Source organism: Saccharomyces mikatae, assembly GCF_947241705.1.
Source record: "Saccharomyces mikatae IFO 1815 strain IFO1815 genome assembly, chromosome: 4".
In the NCBI taxonomy this organism is placed as follows: Eukaryota; Fungi; Ascomycota; class Saccharomycetes; order Saccharomycetales; family Saccharomycetaceae; genus Saccharomyces; species Saccharomyces mikatae.
The window spans coordinates 1248462-1271404 of NC_079259.1; the positions used below are offsets into that span (position 1 = coordinate 1248462).

A 22943-nucleotide genomic window follows, 5' to 3' on the forward strand; every position below is an offset into this window, starting at 1 on the left:
CCGACGCCTTTTTCCTTCAGGTGGGATATATCCTCAGGTAAAAATGGACTCCCATCAGAAGTAGCATCACAAAGCTAACAGAAAGACGTGTCATCCCTCTAATAAATGCTTGTTTCATCCGGAGTAGAACGTTGTTCTTGTACCTAAGGGCCCCTAGCCGTCACCTGAGCAGCCTAGTCCTTCATCACACCCATTCACCACACCAATAATATGTTGAAAGGCATCTTAAATATGAAGAGTAGGAAAGAATGAAGTGATAACTAACCTTATAAGATATATGCCTCTAGAGAAGGACCCGAATCAAACAGTTGAGTTTCTCAATATAGTCCCTGTAAAAAGCGACATTTTTGTTTCAATGATAAATCTAGAGGAGTATTGGGATGATGAAACGGCTGGACCTGATAGGGAACCGACTAATGAACTGAGAAATGAAGTGGAGGAAACCATCACTCTGATGGAGCTGCTGAAAGTATCCGAGCTGAAGGAAATTTGCAGATCTGTGTCTTTCCCTGTTTCTGGTCGGAAGGCAGTTTTACAAGACCTTATCAGGAATTTTTTGCAGAATGCTATAGTGGTAGGCAAATCAGATCCTTATAGAGTTCAAGCCGTTAAATTTTTGATTGAACGAATTAGGAAGAATGAGCCTTTGCCCGTTTATAAAGATCTGTGGAATGCTCTAAGGAAAGGGACCCCATTGAGTGCTATCACAGTACGTTCTATGGAGGGGTCCTCCACTGTGCAGCATCAGCCTCCCTCTGCTATTAGGCAGTCTCCCACCCAACGACGGAAAACATCTAGCACTTCTGCTAAATCTCGTGTACCACCTGCAAATTCTGATCTTTCTTCCTCTCTTTCACGCCCTGCAGTGCCGACAATCCATTTCAAGGAATCTCCATTTTACAAAATACAAAGGCTAATTCCTGAATTGGTTATGGACGTGGAAGTTACAGGTGGTAGGGGTATGTGTTCTGCGAAATTCAAATTGTCCAAAGCGGACCATAATCTATTGATTGGTCCGAATAGCAAACACAGGTTGTACTTATTTTCCGGGATGGTTAATCCATTGGGTTCTCGAGGTAATGAACCTATCCAGTTCCCCTTTCCAAATGAATTAAGGTTTAATACCGTTCAAATTAAAGATAATATAAGAGGCTTTAAAAGTAAGCCAGGTACTGCCAAACCAGCGGATTTGACACCCCATATTAAACCATACACTCAACAAAACACTGTTGAGCTAATATATGCCTTTACCACGAAGGAATACAAATTGTTCGGGTACATTGTGGAAATGATAACTCCGGAGCAAATTTTGGACAAAGTTTTACAGCATCCAAGAATTATCAAACAGGCCACTTTACTTTACTTGAAAAGAACATTTAGGGAAGATGAAGAAATGGGGCTAACGACCACCTCTACTGTTATGAGCTTACAATGTCCTATTTCGTATACAAGAATGAAATATCCTTCAAAATCAATAAATTGTAAGCACTTGCAATGCTTTGATGCCTTATGGTTCCTACACTCCCAGCTACAAATTCCTACATGGCAATGCCCAGTATGTCAGATTGACATATCCTTGGAAAATCTGGCCATCTCAGAATTTGTTGATGACATTTTACAAAACTGTCAAGATAACGTTGAACAAGTAGAATTGACTTCCGATGGTAAATGGACGGCCATTTTGGAAGATGAGGATGACAACGATAGTGACAGTGATAATAGCGCTAGAAATGAGACGAGCGCGGAAAAAAATATTTCAGCATCAGAGCATCCTTGTAGTTCTTCACACTCTAGTGAACCTATTGTCATAAATCTGGACAGCGATGATGACGAATCAAATGGAAGTAATTCTCCTGTTACTAATGGTCATGATGATAGCAACAATTGTAGTAATAATAATAATAATCATAATAATAATAATAGTATCAAAAATAATGATAGTCATAATAATAATAATAATCATAGTAATTATAATCATAGTAATCATAGTAGCCATAGTAATAATGCCAATAATTGCCATAATAAAAATTCCATTAACGATAACAACACTAATGATGATAATGATGACAATGATGACGATGACGATGACAGACTAATGGCGGAAATAGCCAGTAATCATATCGAAAGCTCTAATACAGATACTTTCGCTGAGAAAAGTTCAAGTGTACTATCAAGAACTCTAGACCCAAAAAGCTATAACATCGTCTTTTCAGAGACGACCACTCCTATAATGAACAAATTTATCCCTGAACATCTCGGAAACAGTTCCAGTTATATTGGCAGACAATTGCCCGACATTCTGGGAAAGACACCTTTAAACGTATCAGGTGTTAATAATTCCTCGCATTTGATCTCTCCAGATATTAGCTTATCATCCCCAACTCCGAAAAATAGTTCTTTAAATGCACAATCTGGTACTCTTAGTACCCCTTCAGTGATAAGAATGAGTTCTTTAGATCCAGGTGGATCTACGGTTGCCAGTAAAACAATGACAAGAACTTCCATGAGTACTAACGATTGTATTGCATCAAGAACTGATCAATTTGTCCAACCCCAAAGATCTGTAATTTTCCAATCACGTGAACAGTATGGAGATATTCCATCTCCTTCCACCGTGACTTCAGTAGTCAACGATATACGTTCAGATGCTACTGGATGTGCTGGCCCGACTGTACGTGGAGCAACTGTTCTGTCCAATAATGTCCTGAAGCAAAGAAATGGTTCTATGCCAACAACAAACTCAACTGAGGGAAAAGAAGCACCGCAAGTTTCGATGCACATGCTTCCAACGTTGCCCTCCAACATCCCAATTCAGACCAACTCTTGCAAGTCTGCATCTCCACGGATAAACAATGGAGTAATTGTGCCGAGTTTGAGCTCCTCTAGTAATGCAGCTATACCACTGCAGAGATCTCGACTCATTGTTAATCCGTTCATTCCGAGAAGGTCTTATTCCAATGTTCTGCCCCAAAAAAGGCAACTTTCTAATGCATCCACAACACCAAGTGGCCCCATAATGGGAACATGGAAAACACAAGATTATGAAAAAAAATCCAACGGTAACTAGTAAATGCACCAGAATAAAACTGTTTGATTCGTTTCTTCATTTTTTTCTTCTCGTAACTGTGCATTTGAGCTTCATTTTCTCTCAGTTTTTGCTCAAAAAGGATGTTAACTTCTTTCCATCATTTTAAAGACAATATCGTTGTCTGTTTCCTCTTAGCATTCACATTTACACAGGTAGATAAAGTAGATAAATTCATATATAACATGAAAGCTCAGTTTTGTGATTGAGTTTGTCATCGCTACTGTAAAAACGGTATTCCAACACCAACTTTATGCTTGTAGTTTGTGTATTCTGTACCAAAGAACTCTATCAAATATTTTTCTTCAACACGAATCCTATCATTGAAGAATTTCCAAAGCACAGAAATGAAAATAAGCAATGATATAGGATTTAGAAGAAGTAACTGAGTTCCAATTGCCCACCAAAAAAACCCAAAATAACTTGGGTGCCTTGACCATGAGTAAATGCCAGATTTCACTAATACATGATCAAACTCCTTCTTGGTTTTCACAATGTGTGAAAAAGAATGCCCTGCAGTGTGCATGGCAACAGTTCTGGTATATTGCCCCAGAATTACTAGAAGACATCCAAGTATGGTACAGAACTTAGTGGTTTGAGAACAGCTGAAAGATTTCAGGTTGGGAAAAAGAAAACTCTCGATAAGACATTCCAGAATGGCAAAGGAATGCGCCGCCATGTAACTTTTCCCATTGTTCAAAAGAAATGACTCTGAATGTACTTTGAGAGGGTTGTATTTAGCTGTGATATAATACTCCAAAAAATGGAATAAGGACAAGGCAATAATAAACAAGTTAAAATTTTTGAACCTGGTTTGCGGGAAAAGACCTACAAAAATACCCAGAAGGATCCCTAGTAGGTATGATGTCTTGGTCACCTCGTGCAGCGGATTGCGTTTGATATTTGGATACACATGTTCATCATCTGGAAGGTCTTGAGGCATGTTGTGCTCAGAACTTGAGATGACAATAAAAAGGAAGGTAAGGAAAGAATTACCTATCTTAGAATCAGTGCCGATCTCTCGTACATAATCTGTCAAATCAAAAAATTTTCAGAGTACCACCATCGTGTAAAGAATTGTTTTACCATGATGGTCCATTGAAGTATTCGTTTAGAGTGATGTTTCCGCATCACTCTGTTGTCATGCCAACGAAATCGTTATTTAGGACTATCTTAGTGTATTTGATGGGCAAAGTATAAAAGAATGAGGAAAGTTATTATTGTGGGTTATACGTACTGTTTGTTTGTCCAACTCGTTGACCACGGCCTTGGAATTGGTTCAAGCTTGACGAGCCGCTCCTTAATTGGCTTCCAGAAGTCCTGGCCGAATTTGTGCCGCTAGATTGAGACGATGTTGCAGAAGCCGTACCCAATCTTTGGCCTCTTCCACTAAAAGTTCTTGTCTCTCTTGGTGTTGATGGTGCATTGACAAAGTTACTGTTGAGTATTGCTGGCTCATTATGGGCGCCCGTTATGCGAGCATACAGTCTAGTGAACCACCATGGGGTTGGGAACTTCCCATTGGGCAATATTCCGTAAGTTGTATCAGATTTTCTGGATATCATTCCCCAGATTGGCCCCAGTGTATGAGTATCTAAACATGTGTAAAGGTAACCTGTAGCAAACCCGATTAATGAGATCGCGAAATCGCCCTCGTTGAAAACAAAAGAGATAAACAATTGAATTAAGGGAAAGTATTTGCCCCAAACAGGGATCAACCCATAAAACATGATCTGTACATTGGCATTGTCGATCGACCAAGTATACGTAATACACGATATGAACCCAGACGTCAGTACAAAGAGGTAATTGGATCCATAGAGGATTGTAGTCGCCATAGTAATAGTTAGTATACAGAAGCACAGATAGTACACATAATCCACTGTAACCAATGGTCCTCGTCTATTGGACAAGCCGGGACCAAAATGTACTCGCTCCAATTGTGATGACCTATCATAAATACTATACAATTCCATCAGCGCAGGCATGGCCCTGGGCGAAAGCATCAGGCAAGAAGTGAGAAGTCTCCATAGCTGGACCTTCTTGAATGTTGAACTCCACACGTAAGCAAAGTACTGCCCACCGATTAGATGTAAACGAGCAACAATCGTCATGGCGATAGCTAGAGTGAATAAAGTTCTTGTTACTGGGGGGATACTCAACCAGAATTCTTTTGGGCCCATTACATCATCATTACGGTTTCCATTTCCATTTAGTGTACGCACATTTCTTGGACCTGCCATGATTTCCTCGAAGTAAGCCTTTGATTCAGTTTGGAACCACGAACTAAGCAGTGAACATCACACAATAACTCATAAATCTTGGTTAACACTTTTTGTATTGGGAGAGGACACGATATCATGAGACGCGAACGGGTAAGTATGGACTTTTTACTTTAGAAATTTTTCAATGTGATGTGGATCGATTCTGCAATAAAGTAGAGAATGAAAGATAAAAAAAGAGAACTATATTGTCCAAATTGATAGTTGTTTGCTCAATATCAAGAGAAATAAATAAAAAAAAATTTGATTGCTGCTATGGCTGTTCATACTAATAGACAAATACTTACAAGAGGTAAAAGTTATGCTACAAAACAATCGAAGAAATTTGGTACCGATGAGGTAACGTTCGACAAGGATTCCCGTTTAGATTATTTAACTGGGTTCCATAAGAGAAAGCTACAAAGACAAAAGAAGGCACAAGAGTTTGTCAAGGAGCAGGAAAGACTCAGAAGGATCGAAGAAAGACAGAAGATTCGTCAGGAACGTAAAGAGGTGATGGAAGAGCAGTTAAAAACGTTCAAAGAGAGTTTGAACTTGGAAGCGGAGATAGAGGATGCAAAAAACGGCGACACCAAGGGCTTCGAAGCAGAGTCTGATGAATCCTGGCGAGGTTTTGATTCAGATAAAGAAGCCAGTGAAGATGACCGTAATGAGCGTGGTGTCAAACCTATTTTGAAGAAAGGCGCCATCACTGAAGTATATGACGATTCAACTACTGTAGAACTGGAATCTTTGGAGCCTAACGATAATTTTGAATACTTGGCGCATTTGAACAATGTTAAGTTAGAAAAGGCAGAAAAAGTACTCAACCAAAGCATAAATAGAGCCACCAAATATGCGAAGTTTTTGGGCGTGGATGACAAGCAGAAAAAGAAGCCAAGGGTAAAGAAGTTTAGGTACTTGACTAAAAATGAACGAAGAATGAACCAAAGGAAGGCAAACGATAATAAGCGTAGAAGATGATGCAAATCTATGACCATGGGATACAATTAGTGTTTTTTGGCGCTCAAGCAGCATTTGATTTTCTGAAAAGTATGTAGTGTACATATACTTTTGTTCGTTAATATACATGTAATATATCGCATTAACCAATCCACAGAATAAACAATTCATGATATTTGAATAATTTTTACAACTTTTATAAAGATACTTCGATACATCATTTGCTTGCAAACTTGATATAATACTCCGCATCCAACTTGAAAATTATCCATATTCCTCTTCTAATTACTTCTAAATATTGCATTTCGCCCTGGAAGAAAAGACAGTCGCTACTAGTTGCCACGGACTCCAAATTTTGAATTAAGTACACCCAAAGCCACCAGAATCTGAGTACGAAGTCAACAACAATAGCGGAATGATAGAATTTTTTTTTTAATGTGACTGCACTTTTGGATCTGGACCTCAAAGATGTTAACGAGTCCAATGACCAGTCCATTCTTACGTCCCAAAACAAGCTATAGCAAGAATTGAGGAGCATGAACCATCTTTGAACATGGTGTAGTCTTTCTTTATCGATGGGTTCCTCGTACAATCTTGACTGCCAGGTGCAAAAAAGAATAGGAATGTTACAGCTGTATTTCAATGCATTGAATAGTAAAGTTGTGTCACTCAGTACACGGTATTCTCTTAAACATTGTAATAATCGTACTAGCACAGGAAACAAAGCCACGAACAAGTCAAAATGTGTGGATGGTTCTTTGAAAATTAAAGAGCTGAATAATGTGAAGTCTATTAAGGGTTTCGCAAATGATGTTAACGTATCAGAGAGTAAAATGTAGGTATTCCTTAAGCAACGAGGTGATGACTCTATCAACAAACATCTTCTGGTACAATACTTTATTATCTGACACTCCTTTAATAGAAACCAGAATATTACGGCAGACTGGATCAATGGTAAAAAATAAACGATGTAGACGATATTCCCAAATGGACCTTCTGTGACGTTCTTGTATTCAAAAAGAAGCACAGTAGCAAAGTGGAACGGGATGATAATCTTTGTTATTTTTAAAGCAAAATTTCTGGCTGTTCTATGCAATTGTTGTAAAGTATAGCCTGGACGTATATCGTGCGGTACCCTGGTGAGTATGACTTGGGATATGTCTAAATTACTATGCGAGAAAAATCTTAAAATCCATGTCCAGATCCAAAATGAAAGTACTACGAGGACAATAAAACGCTGCGGAGCAGGAACGTTTAATATAGTTGAAAGACGAACTTCCTCAGAATTAATTTCGCTTTTCTTCATATTTCGCGACTTAACTTATTACAGAATTAACAATTGTCGATAGAGTGTGATAATAATAACTATAATTTTGATGCTAAACAGTTTATATGAGTAACCAGCTTTGAATGACTGTTTGCCATCAGTAATGCAAATGGATCAGAAGCGAAAATGCACTCGCTTGTATCTCACTCTTGGCTGTATATCTGTCAAGGATTGTGTTATTTTTCAGATGAGGAAATAGGCCAGAAGAAAATCGGAAAATAGGAACACGATATCTGCCTAAGTAAATTATAAAAAAAAGAACATAATAGACTTATGTACTATTGGTTATATGTTAAAATTACTTTTACAATGCTGATTTTTACCAAGCTGACCACGAACCGAGTTCAATGATCACTCCCAATACAATTTTTGTGTGCTCCGCCATATGAACGAAACTTAATCTATCTAAAGTATCCATGGTACTATGAATATACTTGTTTGTCTTTTTGAGTTCGCTTTCAATCACAAAGGAACCTGGGAATCCGTTTCTGGTTGCACTTCCATGATCACTACAAGCATAGCCACATTTTGTATTCCTGTAGGGAATGGATAGATAAGAATCAACAACTAGTTTCAAGAAATCGTTCAGCGCAGGAGCAGTGTAGTCGGTCACAATGCCCACATGTTCATCCTCTGGATCAGATACATATCCCGTCATGTCTTGTTGAAGCATCGCTCTCACTTGTTTTCCTTGCTTGGCATAGTCTGTAAAAACATCGAGAGAACCCAACAACCCACCTTCTTCAGCGGAGTAGAAATGAAATTCTACTGTATTGTTAGGTCTGAGTCCAGCCTTTAAAAACTTTTCGGTGTATAGTCTTAGTGCTTCCAGATTGGTTACTGTTCCTGACCCATTGTCGTCTGCACCTGGAGCTGCCATTATAGATGGTAGTAACAGATTGATAGAATCTTGATGAGAACCAATTACAATAATATCCTCTGGTGTTGTGGATCCTGCGATTCGAACTATAATGGAGTATTGCTTCCATTCTTTATGGTCAAAGTGTACAATACTTAAAATATCTTGCGGAACATCCTGCGTAATATTGGAGATAGTTGCAGCTAACCATTCGGCAGATTCAAACCCACAATCAGATTTGTAGTAACGGGTGTAAAAACTTGTGAACTTTGCCAAGTTCGTGTACATAGAGTCCTTGTCTATGCTTTCAATCAAACCGTCCACGACTTCTTTGTTCGATATCGCAGCCGGATAATTGTACTGTGGTACTATCGGTTCTTCTTCTTTATTAAAAAAAGGTAGCGAGGAAGTGTGTCGTGTCACATCAAAGAATTTCACACCTCTTCTCCGCAGGTTTAGCTTTTCTGATTCTGGAACTTCTATTACTTTATCCTCTCCCACCTGTAAAACCCTTAAAGATTCATATGAGAGCGACCAGACGACGGTTGCAGCATTAAGCAAAACAAAAAGCGGTTGTATCCTCATTTTGTGCCAAACCCAGGGTTGATGATTTTACTTAGTTCTCTGCATGAAAACTGAGGATATCTTTTTACCTCAAACTTTTCTTGACTATAAGATATTAAGTTTCAGGGACTATAGCGGTCCGAAATTATGAAATATTTCAGCAAAGAGATTCGCAAGCTTTCCAATCCAGGCATTACAAAAAGAAGCGGATAAAAAAAGCCAGTTTAGGCTTCCATATTATATCTGAACTTCTATTCTACTATTTTGAAAACTACTGAGTTCGTATATCATACAACAGTATGGATTCAATGAATAAAGCAACTGTAAATATTGATGAGAATATAAGAAATGATGCAGATGTGGCTTTTGAGTACGAAATACAGAAGACGCCGCAGAATATACTCACATGGAAAAGATATCTCGAGTATTGGAAGGAGGAGGGGAGGGTTGATGAACAAATAAGATGGTTATATGAAAGATTCTGTTCTCAATTCTTAACAGATACAAGCATATGGGAAGATTACATACGATGGGAGACAACAAGGGAAGTGGTCAAAACTTCACGTATATTCTCTCTTTTTCAAAGGTGCCTGAACAGTTGTGTACATGATTGTGATAGGGTATGTCTGTCTTACTTAGAATTAGCCATTGAACAACATGATTTGACGATGATAAGGCATGCTCTAGATTTATCTTTGATAAGGTTAGAAGGAGGAATGCATTCAAAAGTTTGGGAATCTGTACTACATTTTTTGGAAGAAAAAGTTTTACCTTTAACACAATTGGACTCAACTCAAGAATATGATGAAGAAAATATCGATGAAGCCGATTTGGTAAATATACTTCTAGTCAAGGGTCTCGCGAAAGTAGGCTTTATTAGCGAGGAACCTAGTGGGATTGAAAGCAGATGTGACATTTGGTCGTCGCAACTTTTGGAAAGATATTTAAGGGTGGCTCCACAGCAAAGACAACATGAACTTCTCAATATTCTTGCAAAAACTAGAGATAATGCTACCATCAAACCAATATATGAAAAGTATTTGATGAGAGACGAAAAGAGAGAGATATATTTGCCCAGCTCAAAACTAACTTTTGCGTTAAATTTCAATTATCTGATCGTCCTGGAAAAACTTGACTTGGATAATCAGTATGAGGAATTCATGAACCAAATGAATGTCATGTATGCTGAAAATTGGGTTTTTTTAACACTATCACTTGCCAAATATTATATTTCTCGTGGTAGACTTGATAGTTGTGGTGATTTGTTGGACAAAAGTTTGCGCCAAACACTTAATTTTAGTGATTTTGATCGAATTTATAGTTTTTATTTGCTCTTTGAGCAACAATGCTCTCAGTTTATTCTGGAAAAACTAGAAAATGAACTCTTTGACCAAAGGAATTGGACTAAGAAACTTGAACATCATATGGCCACTTTTGAATCCCTAATTAACCTACATGATATATATTTGAATGACGTCGCATTAAGGCAAGACTCTAATCTGGTGGAAACGTGGATGAAAAGAGTATCTTTACAGAAGACATCTGCAGAAAAATGCCACATATATTCAGAAGCTATACTGAAGATTGATCCCCGTAAAGTCACTACACCTGGCTCTTTCGGAAGACTATGGTGTTTATATGGAGATTTATATTGGAATACAAATGCCACTAGTACAGCAAGGGAGTTGTGGGCACAGTCTTTAAAGGTACCCTACCCTTACATAAAAGACTTGGAAGAGATTTACTTGAATTGGGCTGAGAGAGAGTTAAGTAAAGAGGGCGTTGAAAGAGCAGTTTCTGTGCTTGAAGATGCATTAAGTATACCAATGAACCCAGATGCTTTGCTCGAAAAATTCAATAATGGACAGAAGAAGGTTCCTGCGCAAACTGTCGTATTCAACTCACTACGCATTTGGTGCAAATACATTGATTTTTTAGAGGCCTTCTGCCCAAAAGACGCAAACTCCTCGAATAAAATATATAATAAAATCAAAACAGCATACAACAACGTTATTGATTTGAGGTTAATCACACCAGCAATGGTAGAAAATTTTGCGTTGTTCCTACAAAACCACCATGAAGTGGTCGAAAGCTTTCAAGTTTATGAAAAAACAATTCCTCTGTTTCCCCCTGAAATTCAGTATGAATTATGGATTGAGTATTTGGAAGTAGCCACATCGCCCAAACTGACACTTTTGAGTCCCGAACACATCAGATTCATATTTGAAAAAGCACTTGAAAGTCTGTGTTCCCATGGCATAGATTGTAAGAATATTTTTATTGCTTATAGCGCATTGGAAGAAAAGGTAAGTGGCCTAGTTGGGAAAAGCATTGAGATTTTACATAGAGGTGCTGTTAGTGTTAGCACACACCTCGAAAGCAGATTGCAACTGTGGGGAATGTGTATCTCTAGGGCCCAATCTACTTTGGGTCCATCGATAGCCAGAGAATTATACCAAGAATGTATTCAAGTACTACCAAACTCTAAAGCTGTTGCGTTTGTGATTGAATTTTCTGATTTCGAAAGCTCTATGGGAGAAATTATACGGGCACGTGAGATCCTGACTTATGGTGCAAAGCTTCTTCCTCCATCCAGAAATACAGAATTATGGAATAACTTTGAAGTTTTTGAGTTAAAACATGGAGACAAGGAAACCTACAAAGAAATGTTAAAGATGAAGAAGATATTAGATTCCGATATGGTAATTGATTCCGAGAGTGTTAGTCAAAGGGAAGGTAACATCAACTTTGTGGCTGCAACTACGAATAGAGTGAACTCACATGACATCACCCCATCAAATGCTACGCAATCAGTTAACCCAGATGAAATCGAACTAGATATATGATGTAACAAGTGTAAAAATAATACATCACATTGAAAACAATGAAGCTTCTCCCTCTATATTTCCGTCGCCCATGGTTATCGAAATTCGTGAAAAATTTCCTTTTCCATCCGTACATATTGGGTGTTTGGGCTGTCATGGTTAGTCAAAACGAGATGCACGCTCTTTAGTTCTACCACGAAAACAATATAATATCATATAATAGGTACTTCATACATCATGAGACAAAGCTCCATTTAAGCTTATCTTATAGCAACGATAATGCGAACAGAGTTCTGTTCAGGCCTCTTTCTACCAATATGGTATGTCTACTTACCTTTGCGTGTGAACAAGCTCGAAATTCCTTTCCAGCACTCTTTTTCACTCGGAAGGACTCCGCCTAAATCACCCAGCTCTAGGCGGAGGAGATGTTAATGTTCCTTCCACGAGAAAATGCTTGCCGCCGCATCAAGACAAATGCCCAACCACGCTTCCGCTAACTTTCCTCGATGTCGTATCATCTTTGGCGGTATACTACTAGTAAATGAAAACAAGACAAAAGACATCAATACGATTATTTACTCATTCTTGGTTAAAACAATCCCAAGTGCCCAATAGAAGGATAAATCAATAGTCAATATGCCTCCAAAGTTTGATCCAAATGAAGTTAAGTACTTGTACTTAAGAGCTGTCGGTGGTGAAGTTGGTGCTTCCGCTGCCTTGGCTCCAAAGATCGGTCCATTGGGTTTATCCCCAAAGAAGGTCGGTGAAGATATTGCAAAGGCCACCAAGGAATTCAAAGGTATCAAAGTTACTGTCCAATTGAAAATCCAAAACAGACAAGCAGCTGCTTCTGTTGTCCCATCTGCTTCTTCTTTGGTCATTACTGCCTTGAAGGAACCACCAAGAGACAGAAAGAAGGATAAGAATGTCAAGCACAGCGGTAACATCCAATTGGATGAAATCGTTGAGATTGCTAGACAAATGAAAGACAAATCCTTCGGTAGAACTTTGGCTTCCGTCACCAAGGAAATTTTGGGTACTGCTCAATCCGTAGGTTGTCGTGTTGATTTCAAGAACCCTCATGACATCATTGAAGGTATTAACGCTGGTGAAATTGAAATTCCAGAAAACTAAGGTTGTTTATAACATCAAAAATCCATTCCATATATTATTCTGTACTTTTAATTTAAAAGGCTTTAATCTATCATATAAACCAAATTATTTTACTTTTCGTTTACTTTTTTTATGTCTCCATTATTAACAAATCATAACATTGTGTTTGATCATTCATGTATGTGTTTGAATGCGAGATTATATATAAGAGAGGGCCTAAGTTACTCGCAACGTAGATAATATCTTTCTATTCCATTGACTAAAGAGCAACAATTATCTTACGCATTCCCCTTCAAAGAAAAACCGTTCTTTTTAAATGGTTAAAGCCGCCCTTTCAAAATTTCTTCGATATGCAAGTTTCTTAAAACCTCTCTCTCTTGCTTTCTTGATTTTTCATAAGACTATTCTACTAGTACTACCACTTACACTTAAAAGCTAGTTTATGCTTCGTAATTAATACCTTGGAATGCTGTTATCGTTTTCAGGTGAGGCTTCATTACTGAAAAGATATCTGAAAGATACACTTAAGACTTGGTTGGAGTTGGAGTTTTATCTAAGTATTACCTTTTTTTTTTCTAATTTATTTTAATGCTATTTCTATAAACTAAACATATAATTCCTTAAAAATCATATATTATCATCACAATAAATCAATACATTATTTGCATTAAGATATAATACTTATTCCAATCTAACCGCATTGGTCCCATAAAATGCGCAAAAATAGTGATTCGACAGTAAACCAAGACTATGATTGTACCCAGCGTAACTCAGTAAACCCTTGGTCATTTATTGTGTCTAAAGAAAAGGCAAAAAGTTCAAGTTACTATGCCTCTGTTTTGACTATTTCGATTTAAGTTCAAACCCTTTCTCAATACTTTCTTAATTTTTCTGATAATTGGTGTGCATTCATGTCAACTGAATGAACTTATATCATTACGTGCCATTGCGGCGAAAAAGCATAAACTTTTTATTGTGATTTTTCAATACGGACAGGGTTGCTAATTTTAAACAGTTCTGATATAACAATAGAGTATGTCCAAATTTACCTGGAAGGACCTAATCCAACTTGGTTCCCCCAGTAAAGCATATGAGTCTCCCTTGGCATGTATTGCCCATGTGGATATGAATGCGTTTTTTGCACAAGTTGAGCAGATGCGATGCGGTTTAAGTAAAGAGGACCCGGTAGTCTGCGTTCAGTGGAATTCCATCATTGCAGTATCTTATGCAGCAAGAGAGTATGGTATATCAAGGATGGATACGATTCAAGAAGCTTTAAAAAAATGTCATAATCTCATACCAATTCATACGGCCGTTTTCAAGAAAGGTGAAGATTTTTGGCAATACCATGATGGATGGGGGTCGTGGGTACAAGATCCTGCAAAACAAATACATGTGGAAAACCATAAAGTATCACTGGAACCGTATAGGAGAGAAAGTCGAAAAGCGTTAAAAATCTTTAAAAGCGCATGTGATTTGGTTGAAAAGGCAAGTATCGATGAAGTATTTCTTGATCTGGGACGCATTTGTTTCAATATGCTAATGTTCGATGACTACTACGAAGTAACAGATAACTTGAAACTGAAGGATGTACTAAGTTCTATTCGCGAAGTATTTAAAGGAGGGGACTATGATATTAATGCTTATTTACCTCCCATTCCTGAAAAGATAAAGTCTTTGAAATTTGAGGGCGAAGTTTTTAATCCAGAGAGCAAAAATCTGATTACAGATTGGGATGATGTGATACTGGCACTAGGATCTCAGGCATCTAAAAGTATCAGGGACACCATAAAAGATACTCTTGGTTATACAACTTCATGTGGTATTTCTAGCACTAAAAATGTTTGTAAATTAGCTTCTAATTACAAGAAACCGGATGCCCAAACAGTTGTGAAGAATGATTGCCTATTGGATTTTCTAGACTGCGGAAGGTTTGAAATAACATCTTTTTGGACTTTAGGAGGTGTTCTTGGAAAAGAACTAATCGACGTATTGAATCTTCCAAACAAAAACAGCATTAAGCACATCAGAGAGACCTGGCCTGATTATGCTGACCAGCTCAAGGAATATTTAGATACTAGGGTAAGAGAATCTGATTTTGATAGTTCAGCAAGCAATATTGATCCTCTAAAAACAACAGATTTGGCCGATAAATTGTTCAAGTTAAGCAGAGGCCAGTACAGCTTGCCCTTGAGTTCTCGACCTGTCGTGAAAAGTATGATGTCAAATAAAAATCTTAGAGGAAAATCATGTAATTCCATAGTGGATTGTATTTCCTGGCTTGAGGTCTTTTGCGGGGAGCTTGCTTCCAGAATTCAGGATCTAGAACAGGAGTATAACAAAATAGTAATACCAAGAACGGTTTCCATATCTTTAAAATCAAAATCCTATGAAGTATATCGAAAGTCAGGCCCAGTTACGTACAAAGGCATCAACTTCCAATGTCACGAACTTCTGAAAGTTGGTGTGAAGTTCATTACGGAGCTTGACGCTAAAGGCAAGAACAAAAGCTATTATCCTCTAACAAAATTGAGTATGACAATTACTAATTTTGATATTTTGGATTTACAAAAAACTGTTGTAGATATGTTTGGCAATCAGGTTCATACTTTCAAAAGCTCTGTGGATAAGATAGATGAGGAGAATAATTACTGTTCAAAAAACGATAAGCAGGTTTCAAAGTTAGAATGTTCTAAATGCCAGATAAATTTTATAGACGAGAAATCTTTTCAGGAACACGTAGACTATCATCTAGCATTGAAACTATCCGAAGGTTTAAATGGTACTGAAGAAACCTCCAAAAATCTATCTTTCGGGGAAAAGAGACTACTGTCTTCAAGAAAAAGATCAAACTTACAGCGTTCTAGTACATCTCAGAAGAAGCAGGCCACATCTTCCAAAAACATTCTATCATTTTTTACAAAGAAAAGGAACCCATTATAAGATGAAATTTTATTGCTCTCGCAGCCTAAACGTTCTATCTTTACTAGCTTTTCTACATCTTCTTCCCAGATAATTCATGTACATGATTTGTTGAAATAAGAACCGACTATCATTCGTTGACTAGTAACCATATTACGAGTATACTATCATATCCTGGAGCAGAACTTCTAGTATATTCTATACACATAATAATATTACATTAATCAAAATTAGAATTCCAAAAATTATCTCGGGAATCTACCTATTTCTCAATATTAGGCAATTTCTGAGTTAAACAGTAAGTGCAGATCTAAAGCCTCTTTAATATTTATATTACAAAGTATTTATTAATACTAAAAATTGTTGCATTTAATTCTGAGATACAATAAAACAATACATCATTCCAAACTTTCAATTAAAAAGTTCACGAAACAAATATGAAGCACCCGACTACAAGTTGAACAGATTGAGAATATGGCAGACTTAGCCTTCTTTAGATGAGCTACACAAACATATAAAATTCGAAGCAGTTAACGAAGAATCCGAGATTCCGTGATTTTATCATTTAGTATAACCTGTATCCTGTAAAATATGTAAAATAAGTAACATTATGTGACTCAGGTTGATAACTCACTTTGGTAACAAGCTACTTCCATAAGATCTTATATATTAGGATTGTGAACAGGCCGTGGTACTAACAGAGCTCACCAAAATATCTAGACTTGTCATGGTTGAAACTGGATAGCATACGTTAATAGCAACAACTATTTGTAGATGAAACAGCAGCAATTACTTAAAAGGGTAATCGTTTGTTGTGTTAGCAACGATCGATCTCTTATCGGGGTGAGGCACCATTTTCAATTTTCTTAACCAATTAATATCTCACATGGAAAGAGTCAAAGTCACCCTCTATGAATTCCTAGTGTTGTAATATAAATCAACTATCAGCTACTAACTAGTATTTACGTTACCAGTATACTATCATATACGGTGTTGAAGATGACTCAAGTGATGAAAAGCCGAAATGCAAGAATTGATAATGTAATTGGATAATGAATGATAACATATAAAATGACAATAAAAGCATATACAGAATGATGTAGAATTACGAGTTCCGTTTATTGGATTCCTATATCCTCGAGAAGAACTTCTAGTATATTCTATATATCTATATACCAAATAATATTGCCTTTATCAACAATGGAATCCCGACAATTATCTCAAAATTCACCATGTTCTCACATGTAATTGCTACTATTTCATCTGTCACATATTTGTTGCTATTAACGTATGGATTTTTAATTTTAATTTAACAAAATTAATGAATATAGGCAACTTGGCCGAGTGGTTAAGGCGAAAGATTAGAAATCTTTTGGGCTCTGCCCGCGCAGGTTCGAGTCCTGCAGTTGTCGTACAATTATTCTTTTTTGTTAAAGGTGACCTTTCTATATTTGATTGTAATAAAAGCAACCAATTATTTTGGTTGGTAATCCTTCTTTCATTTGAATTATATTAAAAATGTTTTAATACCTTTTTCGTTATTTTGAGAATCTCGATCTTTTTATTAATAGTAATCGGTTCTTTCCCACAACGCGATAGAGGTATTTTCGGTTGCTGACCCGTTTGGCTGTAGAAAATTTTTTAGCTAAAATCACGAAGATTTTAAATTAGTTTATTTGTTGGGATTCTTCAAAAGATAACAATTACAGCGATCTAAAGCCAGTGTCCCATATTAGGCACTTATAGTTCATTCCATTCGCTAGAAAAAGCCTGTATACTTTTCTGCATTGTCAACAAGAGAAGGAAAACATATTAGAACTCTGTTTTTGTTTGTAAACATTCGCCCCGCATTATTAATTTCGTTACCATTCGTTATTATAGGGTCTCATCTGATATTCAACTGAATTTTTATATCACAAGCGACCTAAGCTTATACACATTCTTTTCCTTAATTAACGTGATCAAGAAACAGAACAGAGAATGTATAAATAATGGTCTCACTGAAAATAAATGAAATTTTGCTTCTGATATCGTTGTTAAATGCAATCGAGGCTTACAGTAACGATACAACATATTCCCGCTTATATAGTAGTGAAATAGAGATTGGAACTTCATATTTAACAAGCACGGCATTCAATTCGAGATCTAGCAACAATGAAAATTCAATAACATCGAGCCCTGAAACAACCACATTGGCTGGCCAATATAGTGAAAGTGCAAGGGTAGCAGTGAATGAAGAACAAAGCACCGGTACGCCACATCAGTATTCAGGTGCGCTGACAACATCGCAAGACGCTGATTCGACCCTGTCAACGCAAAGATCTACGGAAAAAGCAATACCTAGTAGTAGTGAAGTCCCCACGCCTACGAATTACTATAGTGGAACATCACTATTTTCACAAACATTGGATGACAATTCAAAGTCTATCTTAGAGTCGAGTAATGAGGTAACATCTTCTGGATTTTTAACAGGCATAATAATATCCACATCAGATGGAACAGCAGTACCGGGAAAGATAAATCCAACATTTTCTTCGCTTTCCAAAGAAGAAAGCACATCGTCTCAAGATTTTAGCTATAATGATGCAGACACGACGACAGAAATGATATCCGGAGTTTCATGGCTTCCCAGCGCAGCAACGGCCACAAGAACGGACAGTTTTACTAGTGGATTAGTACGAACTGAGTTTACTAGTGCATTATCAAGGATTTCACAGCCTTCAAGCATAAAGCCAACCACATTAGTGGATAGTTTTAGTATGGGATCAGTGCAAACGCAACTTGCTAGTACAATATCATCTGAAGTACCAACCGAAGAAGAATATATAATAAGCGAATTAGAAATTTCTGAAAATTACGATTCAAGTCTAGCCATCTACCTTAGCGCAGCGTTAATTGCAGAGAAGAAATCTAGCTCTCTCATTATCAATCTTTTATCTTCTTATAGCAAACCAATTTCAACTCAAACTTTCCTCGCCAGTCACACAGGGAATCGCATACTAACGGCGTCTACGGTATCACATCCTTCTAGCATAACATCAACAACATTAGTGGATAGTGTTAGCAGCGGATCACCCCAAACTCAACTTATCAACGTAATTTCAATATCATCTAAAGTATCAACTGATGAATATACCGTAAGTGACCTCGAATTCCCTATCAACTATGGCTCAAGTGCCGGCAACTATCCTGATCAGGAGTTGATTGTGAATTCTCCATACACTTATTCTACTAACAAAGCATCTTCGCTGATAACTCAAAGTACACGCATTGAATCTAATCCAATTATGGAATCTTCTATATCCACGACAAAAATTCTGTTCAGCAGTATATCCCATACCAAAACTTCAACTTCAGCCTTTAAAACAATGTCATTCGCATCGATTCATTCATTTAGCTCTGTTCCTTCTCCGTTAGACTCGGTCGCAGTATCTTCTAGCCGCACGTCCTTTCCAAATGGGATTGCTCCATCATCACCATTGGCTTCTGTTGTTGTACCTTCTAGCCATACGTCCTCTCCAAATGAGGTTTCTTCATCACGACCAACCTCCGCCGCTATATCTTCCACCTATCTGTCCTCTCAAAATAGATTCCCTCCATCATCACCATTGGCTTCTGTTGTTGTACCTTCTAGCCGTACGTCCTCTCCAAATGAGGTTTCTTCATCACCACCAACCTCTGCCGCTATATCTTCCACCTACCTGTCCTCTCCAAATGGAGTCGCTCCACCATCACCATTGGCTTCTGTTGTTGTACCTTCTAGCCGTACGTCCTCTCCAAATGAGGTTTCTTCATCACCACTGGCTTCTGCTGCCGTGCCTTCTGCTTACATATCACTTTCATCTGATTACACTCTTGAATTTTCGTCTGTGGATTATTCAACAACATCAGTGGTACCAGCAATTCCAGTACATAGTCCATCCCTCGGGATTACAAATTCGTTACAACAGACTTCCCTTGCGATTCAAAATATTGTATCTGAGTTCACTTCTGCAAGCTCAACTTTTAGTCAGGAAACATATCCGAGCGCAATTTCTGTTGTCAGCATGAGCTCTTCTACTTCCAATCTGTTTGAAACTTCTCAGATGTTTTTATCAACTCAGCTAACCCCAACATACAATACCAACTTGCTCGCAAGTAGTACGCCTCGTAGGCTTATATCTACCAATGCGAAAGCTTCTTACGAGGTCACTACGCAGAATATTGAGAGTAGCAGTACATCCACAATGGTATCAAATTTCCCGTACTTCTCTTCTTCGGCGGATAAAGAAAAGTTTTCAACAATTCCTAAAATGACTATGGTAATTTCAAGTGGCATACAGGCACATTCTATATATGCATCAAGTTCCCATCATTCATCGACTGGAATATCAATTGGTGTTCTCGACTCATCAAAAACCTCAGGGTTATTCGCATCTTCGTTGGACCACGCTCCCCCCTCAACATCTTCAGCGAATCATCCAGGAAAGACAGCATCTACCGGAAAATCTGCTTCAAGCACACAAGAAAGTTCCAATAGTATTAAATTTGCATCACAACCCAATAGCCAGTTTAGAAACTCTGAAGTAAGGAGTACTCTGAGTACGGGAAGCAATGCCCATTTCTCATTTACTTCATCACTTCCCGCAAACTCCAAAGTTAATTCGGAAAATTCATCCAAAAAGGGAAAAACCATAACCGACAATGATGAAAAAACTAGTTCCGCAACAAGAAAGACACAAAACAGCGGCTTGTCTAAAACCAGTGAGTCGTACTCTCGGCCATCTACGAAAATCTCAACTGGAACGATTACCACTGCTGTACAGACTCAGGTGATTTCAAATTTAGAATCTCCCACTCCTGTCTTATCCATATATTCCACAAATTTGGATTCATCTTCGAATAGCTATGCATGGTTGCCTACTGCTATTATTGTGCAATCTTCCGAAACAGACACATCTACAACATTATTTAACCCAACAATCACTGGATCGCTTCCAAATTTAATTGAACCTGCTGTTACTGCATCGGAACCTATCAACCACACTTTAATTACCGTTGGGTTCACTGCTGCGTTAAATTATGTATTTTTGGTTCAAAATCCATTATCTTCGGCACAAATTTTCAACTTTTTACCGCTTGTTTTAAAATATCCATTCTCTGATACCTCGTCGGGAGTGGAGAGTAGTAACGGAGAATTGTCTAGTTTTATTCTCTCATACCGATCTGGAACCAGTACAACTACCCTTTCTCCTCAATCTAAGTCATCATTATCCATTGTAAGAAAAAAAAAAAAAGGAGATAAAGAAAAGCCCCCCACGTCAACCATGGATTTATACTTTCCATCCATTAACGCCTCCTCAATAGCTGTCAAGCAAATTGTTCCCATGATGGACTCATCCAAAGCATATATTATAGCAGTTGCAGAGGTATATTTTCCAACAGAAGCTGTATCATATCTTCAGGAGTTAATCCTAGATGTGAATTCCACTCTTTATAATAATCCCCAATCCCCACTGAGAACTTTGGCTGGCCTAATAGATAACAGTATTCCATTAGGAAGTTTAACATTGTATAGCTCTGGAAATGAAGGACATGTCTCTAGTCTATTTCCATCAGGTGTGTTAGATTCTTCAAAAGAAAATTCAAAAGGGATAGTGGCAACTTACAAGTACGGTGCTTTGGACGATTTTACCAATTCATTCACAGATTCTGCGCCTGGGTGGAGCTATGCTGCAAGAACTATAGTCTTCCTGGCTATTTTAACTATTGGTGCACTCTTATGGTTATTGTTTGCGTTTTTCGTTTTCCATTACAGGAATATACTATTGAAAAGATATCCCAAGGACTGCATTGAGAAAAGCCTCGGTAATGAAAGAAAATTTGACAGTACTGCACTTTCCCGCTCATCTTCTGGCAATCAAATATTTAACGAAAAACCATCTGGATCTGAGAATGAAAGCGTTCACTCAGTCACAGATGACCATTATATTATAACTGGCGAAAACACAGTTTACAGTACTACTCACGGTTTACATTATACTATTAACGATGATGGTGATTTATTTTACAAAGAAGCAACATTAAATGACCTTGAGGAGACGGCTGAAAGAGAAGACTCAGGGATAGACAGTATTCTAAGAGACTGCGTATATGATGAACACCAGGAATCCACAGAAGCGTATTTGAATGACGAAGAGTCAATATCAAGTATTGTAGACGTTGACGAAAATGGTAATATTAGGTTATACGACAGTTATTCAGACGATGAAGAACCAAACAGTTTTTACCTGCCAAATGAGGTTATCGAAGAATATAACAATAATAATGTCTACAAAATCAAACATAATACACCGGAGACTGGGTCCTGTACTACGGATGATCCAGAAGCCGGAAATATGATTACAAACGAGTTCTCTTCCAGCAGCCAGACATGTTTACCGAGTACCACTTATACTACACCGCTTCATACGAATTCGATTAAACTACAAACATTGCGTTACTCCGAAATTTCACTATCACAACCAAATAAGGCTCTTTTTTCTAACCACGAAGATCTGGAGATAGACGATATTGATGACAACGGTAGTGTTTCTGACATACAAATTGAGGAGTTGGATGCCTTAGATGAGGAGCTTTACAAAAGAATATCAAAAATTGCAAAACAACAGAATCTTTAATTGACAAAGAACACAACCAATAATGGTCATTGGCTTTACTATAATTGCCGCTAGAAGCGGTGCTCGTAACCAAAAATGACCTTAGAAAGAGATACCCATCATTCCGGACGCACAAATGCCTATATATGCATTATTTTTTATTAGCGCCGTTATTGTTATTATATATATCATCAAATATTGCATTTGTAATTCTATAAGCCTTTTTTTATGAAAGGTTTTATTATCAATATTTTCGGAAATAACAAGATTATTCAAATTCTACCCGATGATAACCGAGATGATGAAAATAGCATATAACCGATGAAGAAAAGGCAGGAATAAACCAAAGGAATAATAGAGGCGTAGCCTTCAAAATATTTTTTCTA

The 22943-nt window shown here is 37.6% G+C and overlaps 10 protein-coding genes and 1 non-coding gene across 11 annotated transcripts; 7 read left to right on the plus strand and 4 right to left on the minus strand.

Moving 5' to 3' along the window:
- Positions 1–355: 355 nt before the first annotated feature.
- Positions 356–3067, plus strand: SIZ1 (SUMO ligase SIZ1; the record flags this gene model as incomplete). Its single annotated transcript, XM_056221610.1, has 1 exon — positions 356–3067. The coding sequence occupies one exon, from the start codon at positions 356–358 to the stop codon at positions 3065–3067; it is 2712 nt and encodes a 903-aa protein (XP_056081383.1).
- Positions 3068–3305: 238 nt separating this feature from the next.
- STE14 (protein-S-isoprenylcysteine carboxyl O-methyltransferase) lies at positions 3306–4028 on the minus strand (the record flags this gene model as incomplete). Its single annotated transcript, XM_056221611.1, has 1 exon — positions 3306–4028. One exon carries the CDS (start codon positions 4026–4028, stop codon positions 3306–3308), a length of 723 nt encoding a protein of 240 aa, XP_056081384.1.
- Positions 4029–4302: 274 nt separating this feature from the next.
- DFM1 (Dfm1p) lies at positions 4303–5328 on the minus strand (the record flags this gene model as incomplete). The annotated part of the gene is made up of 1 exon (XM_056221612.1): positions 4303–5328. The coding sequence occupies one exon, from the start codon at positions 5326–5328 to the stop codon at positions 4303–4305; it is 1026 nt and encodes a 341-aa protein (XP_056081385.1).
- A 294-nt stretch (positions 5329–5622) lies between these two features.
- On the plus strand, positions 5623–6330 carry RRP17 (rRNA-processing protein RRP17; the record flags this gene model as incomplete). Its single annotated transcript, XM_056221613.1, has 1 exon — positions 5623–6330. One exon carries the CDS (start codon positions 5623–5625, stop codon positions 6328–6330), a length of 708 nt encoding a protein of 235 aa, XP_056081386.1.
- A 196-nt stretch (positions 6331–6526) lies between these two features.
- ERD1 (Erd1p) lies at positions 6527–7615 on the minus strand (the record flags this gene model as incomplete). Its single annotated transcript, XM_056221614.1, has 1 exon — positions 6527–7615. One exon carries the CDS (start codon positions 7613–7615, stop codon positions 6527–6529), a length of 1089 nt encoding a protein of 362 aa, XP_056081387.1.
- A 340-nt stretch (positions 7616–7955) lies between these two features.
- On the minus strand, positions 7956–9080 carry SMKI04G6150 (putative aminopeptidase; the record flags this gene model as incomplete). Its single annotated transcript, XM_056221615.1, has 1 exon — positions 7956–9080. The coding sequence occupies one exon, from the start codon at positions 9078–9080 to the stop codon at positions 7956–7958; it is 1125 nt and encodes a 374-aa protein (XP_056081388.1).
- A 278-nt stretch (positions 9081–9358) lies between these two features.
- On the plus strand, positions 9359–11905 carry SYF1 (mRNA splicing protein SYF1; the record flags this gene model as incomplete). Its single annotated transcript, XM_056221616.1, has 1 exon — positions 9359–11905. One exon carries the CDS (start codon positions 9359–9361, stop codon positions 11903–11905), a length of 2547 nt encoding a protein of 848 aa, XP_056081389.1.
- A 615-nt stretch (positions 11906–12520) lies between these two features.
- Positions 12521–13018, plus strand: RPL12B (60S ribosomal protein uL11; the record flags this gene model as incomplete). Its single annotated transcript, XM_056221617.1, has 1 exon — positions 12521–13018. The coding sequence occupies one exon, from the start codon at positions 12521–12523 to the stop codon at positions 13016–13018; it is 498 nt and encodes a 165-aa protein (XP_056081390.1).
- A 1014-nt stretch (positions 13019–14032) lies between these two features.
- RAD30 (DNA-directed DNA polymerase eta) lies at positions 14033–15940 on the plus strand (the record flags this gene model as incomplete). Its single annotated transcript, XM_056221618.1, has 1 exon — positions 14033–15940. The coding sequence occupies one exon, from the start codon at positions 14033–14035 to the stop codon at positions 15938–15940; it is 1908 nt and encodes a 635-aa protein (XP_056081391.1).
- A 1309-nt stretch (positions 15941–17249) lies between these two features.
- Positions 17250–17331, plus strand: Smki_4.trna26S. The gene has a single exon. It is a non-coding gene; the product is annotated as a tRNA-Ser (tRNA).
- A 579-nt stretch (positions 17332–17910) lies between these two features.
- On the plus strand, positions 17911–22578 carry HKR1 (Hkr1p; the record flags this gene model as incomplete). Its single annotated transcript, XM_056221619.1, has 1 exon — positions 17911–22578. The coding sequence occupies one exon, from the start codon at positions 17911–17913 to the stop codon at positions 22576–22578; it is 4668 nt and encodes a 1555-aa protein (XP_056081392.1).
- Positions 22579–22943: the final 365 nt, after the last annotated feature.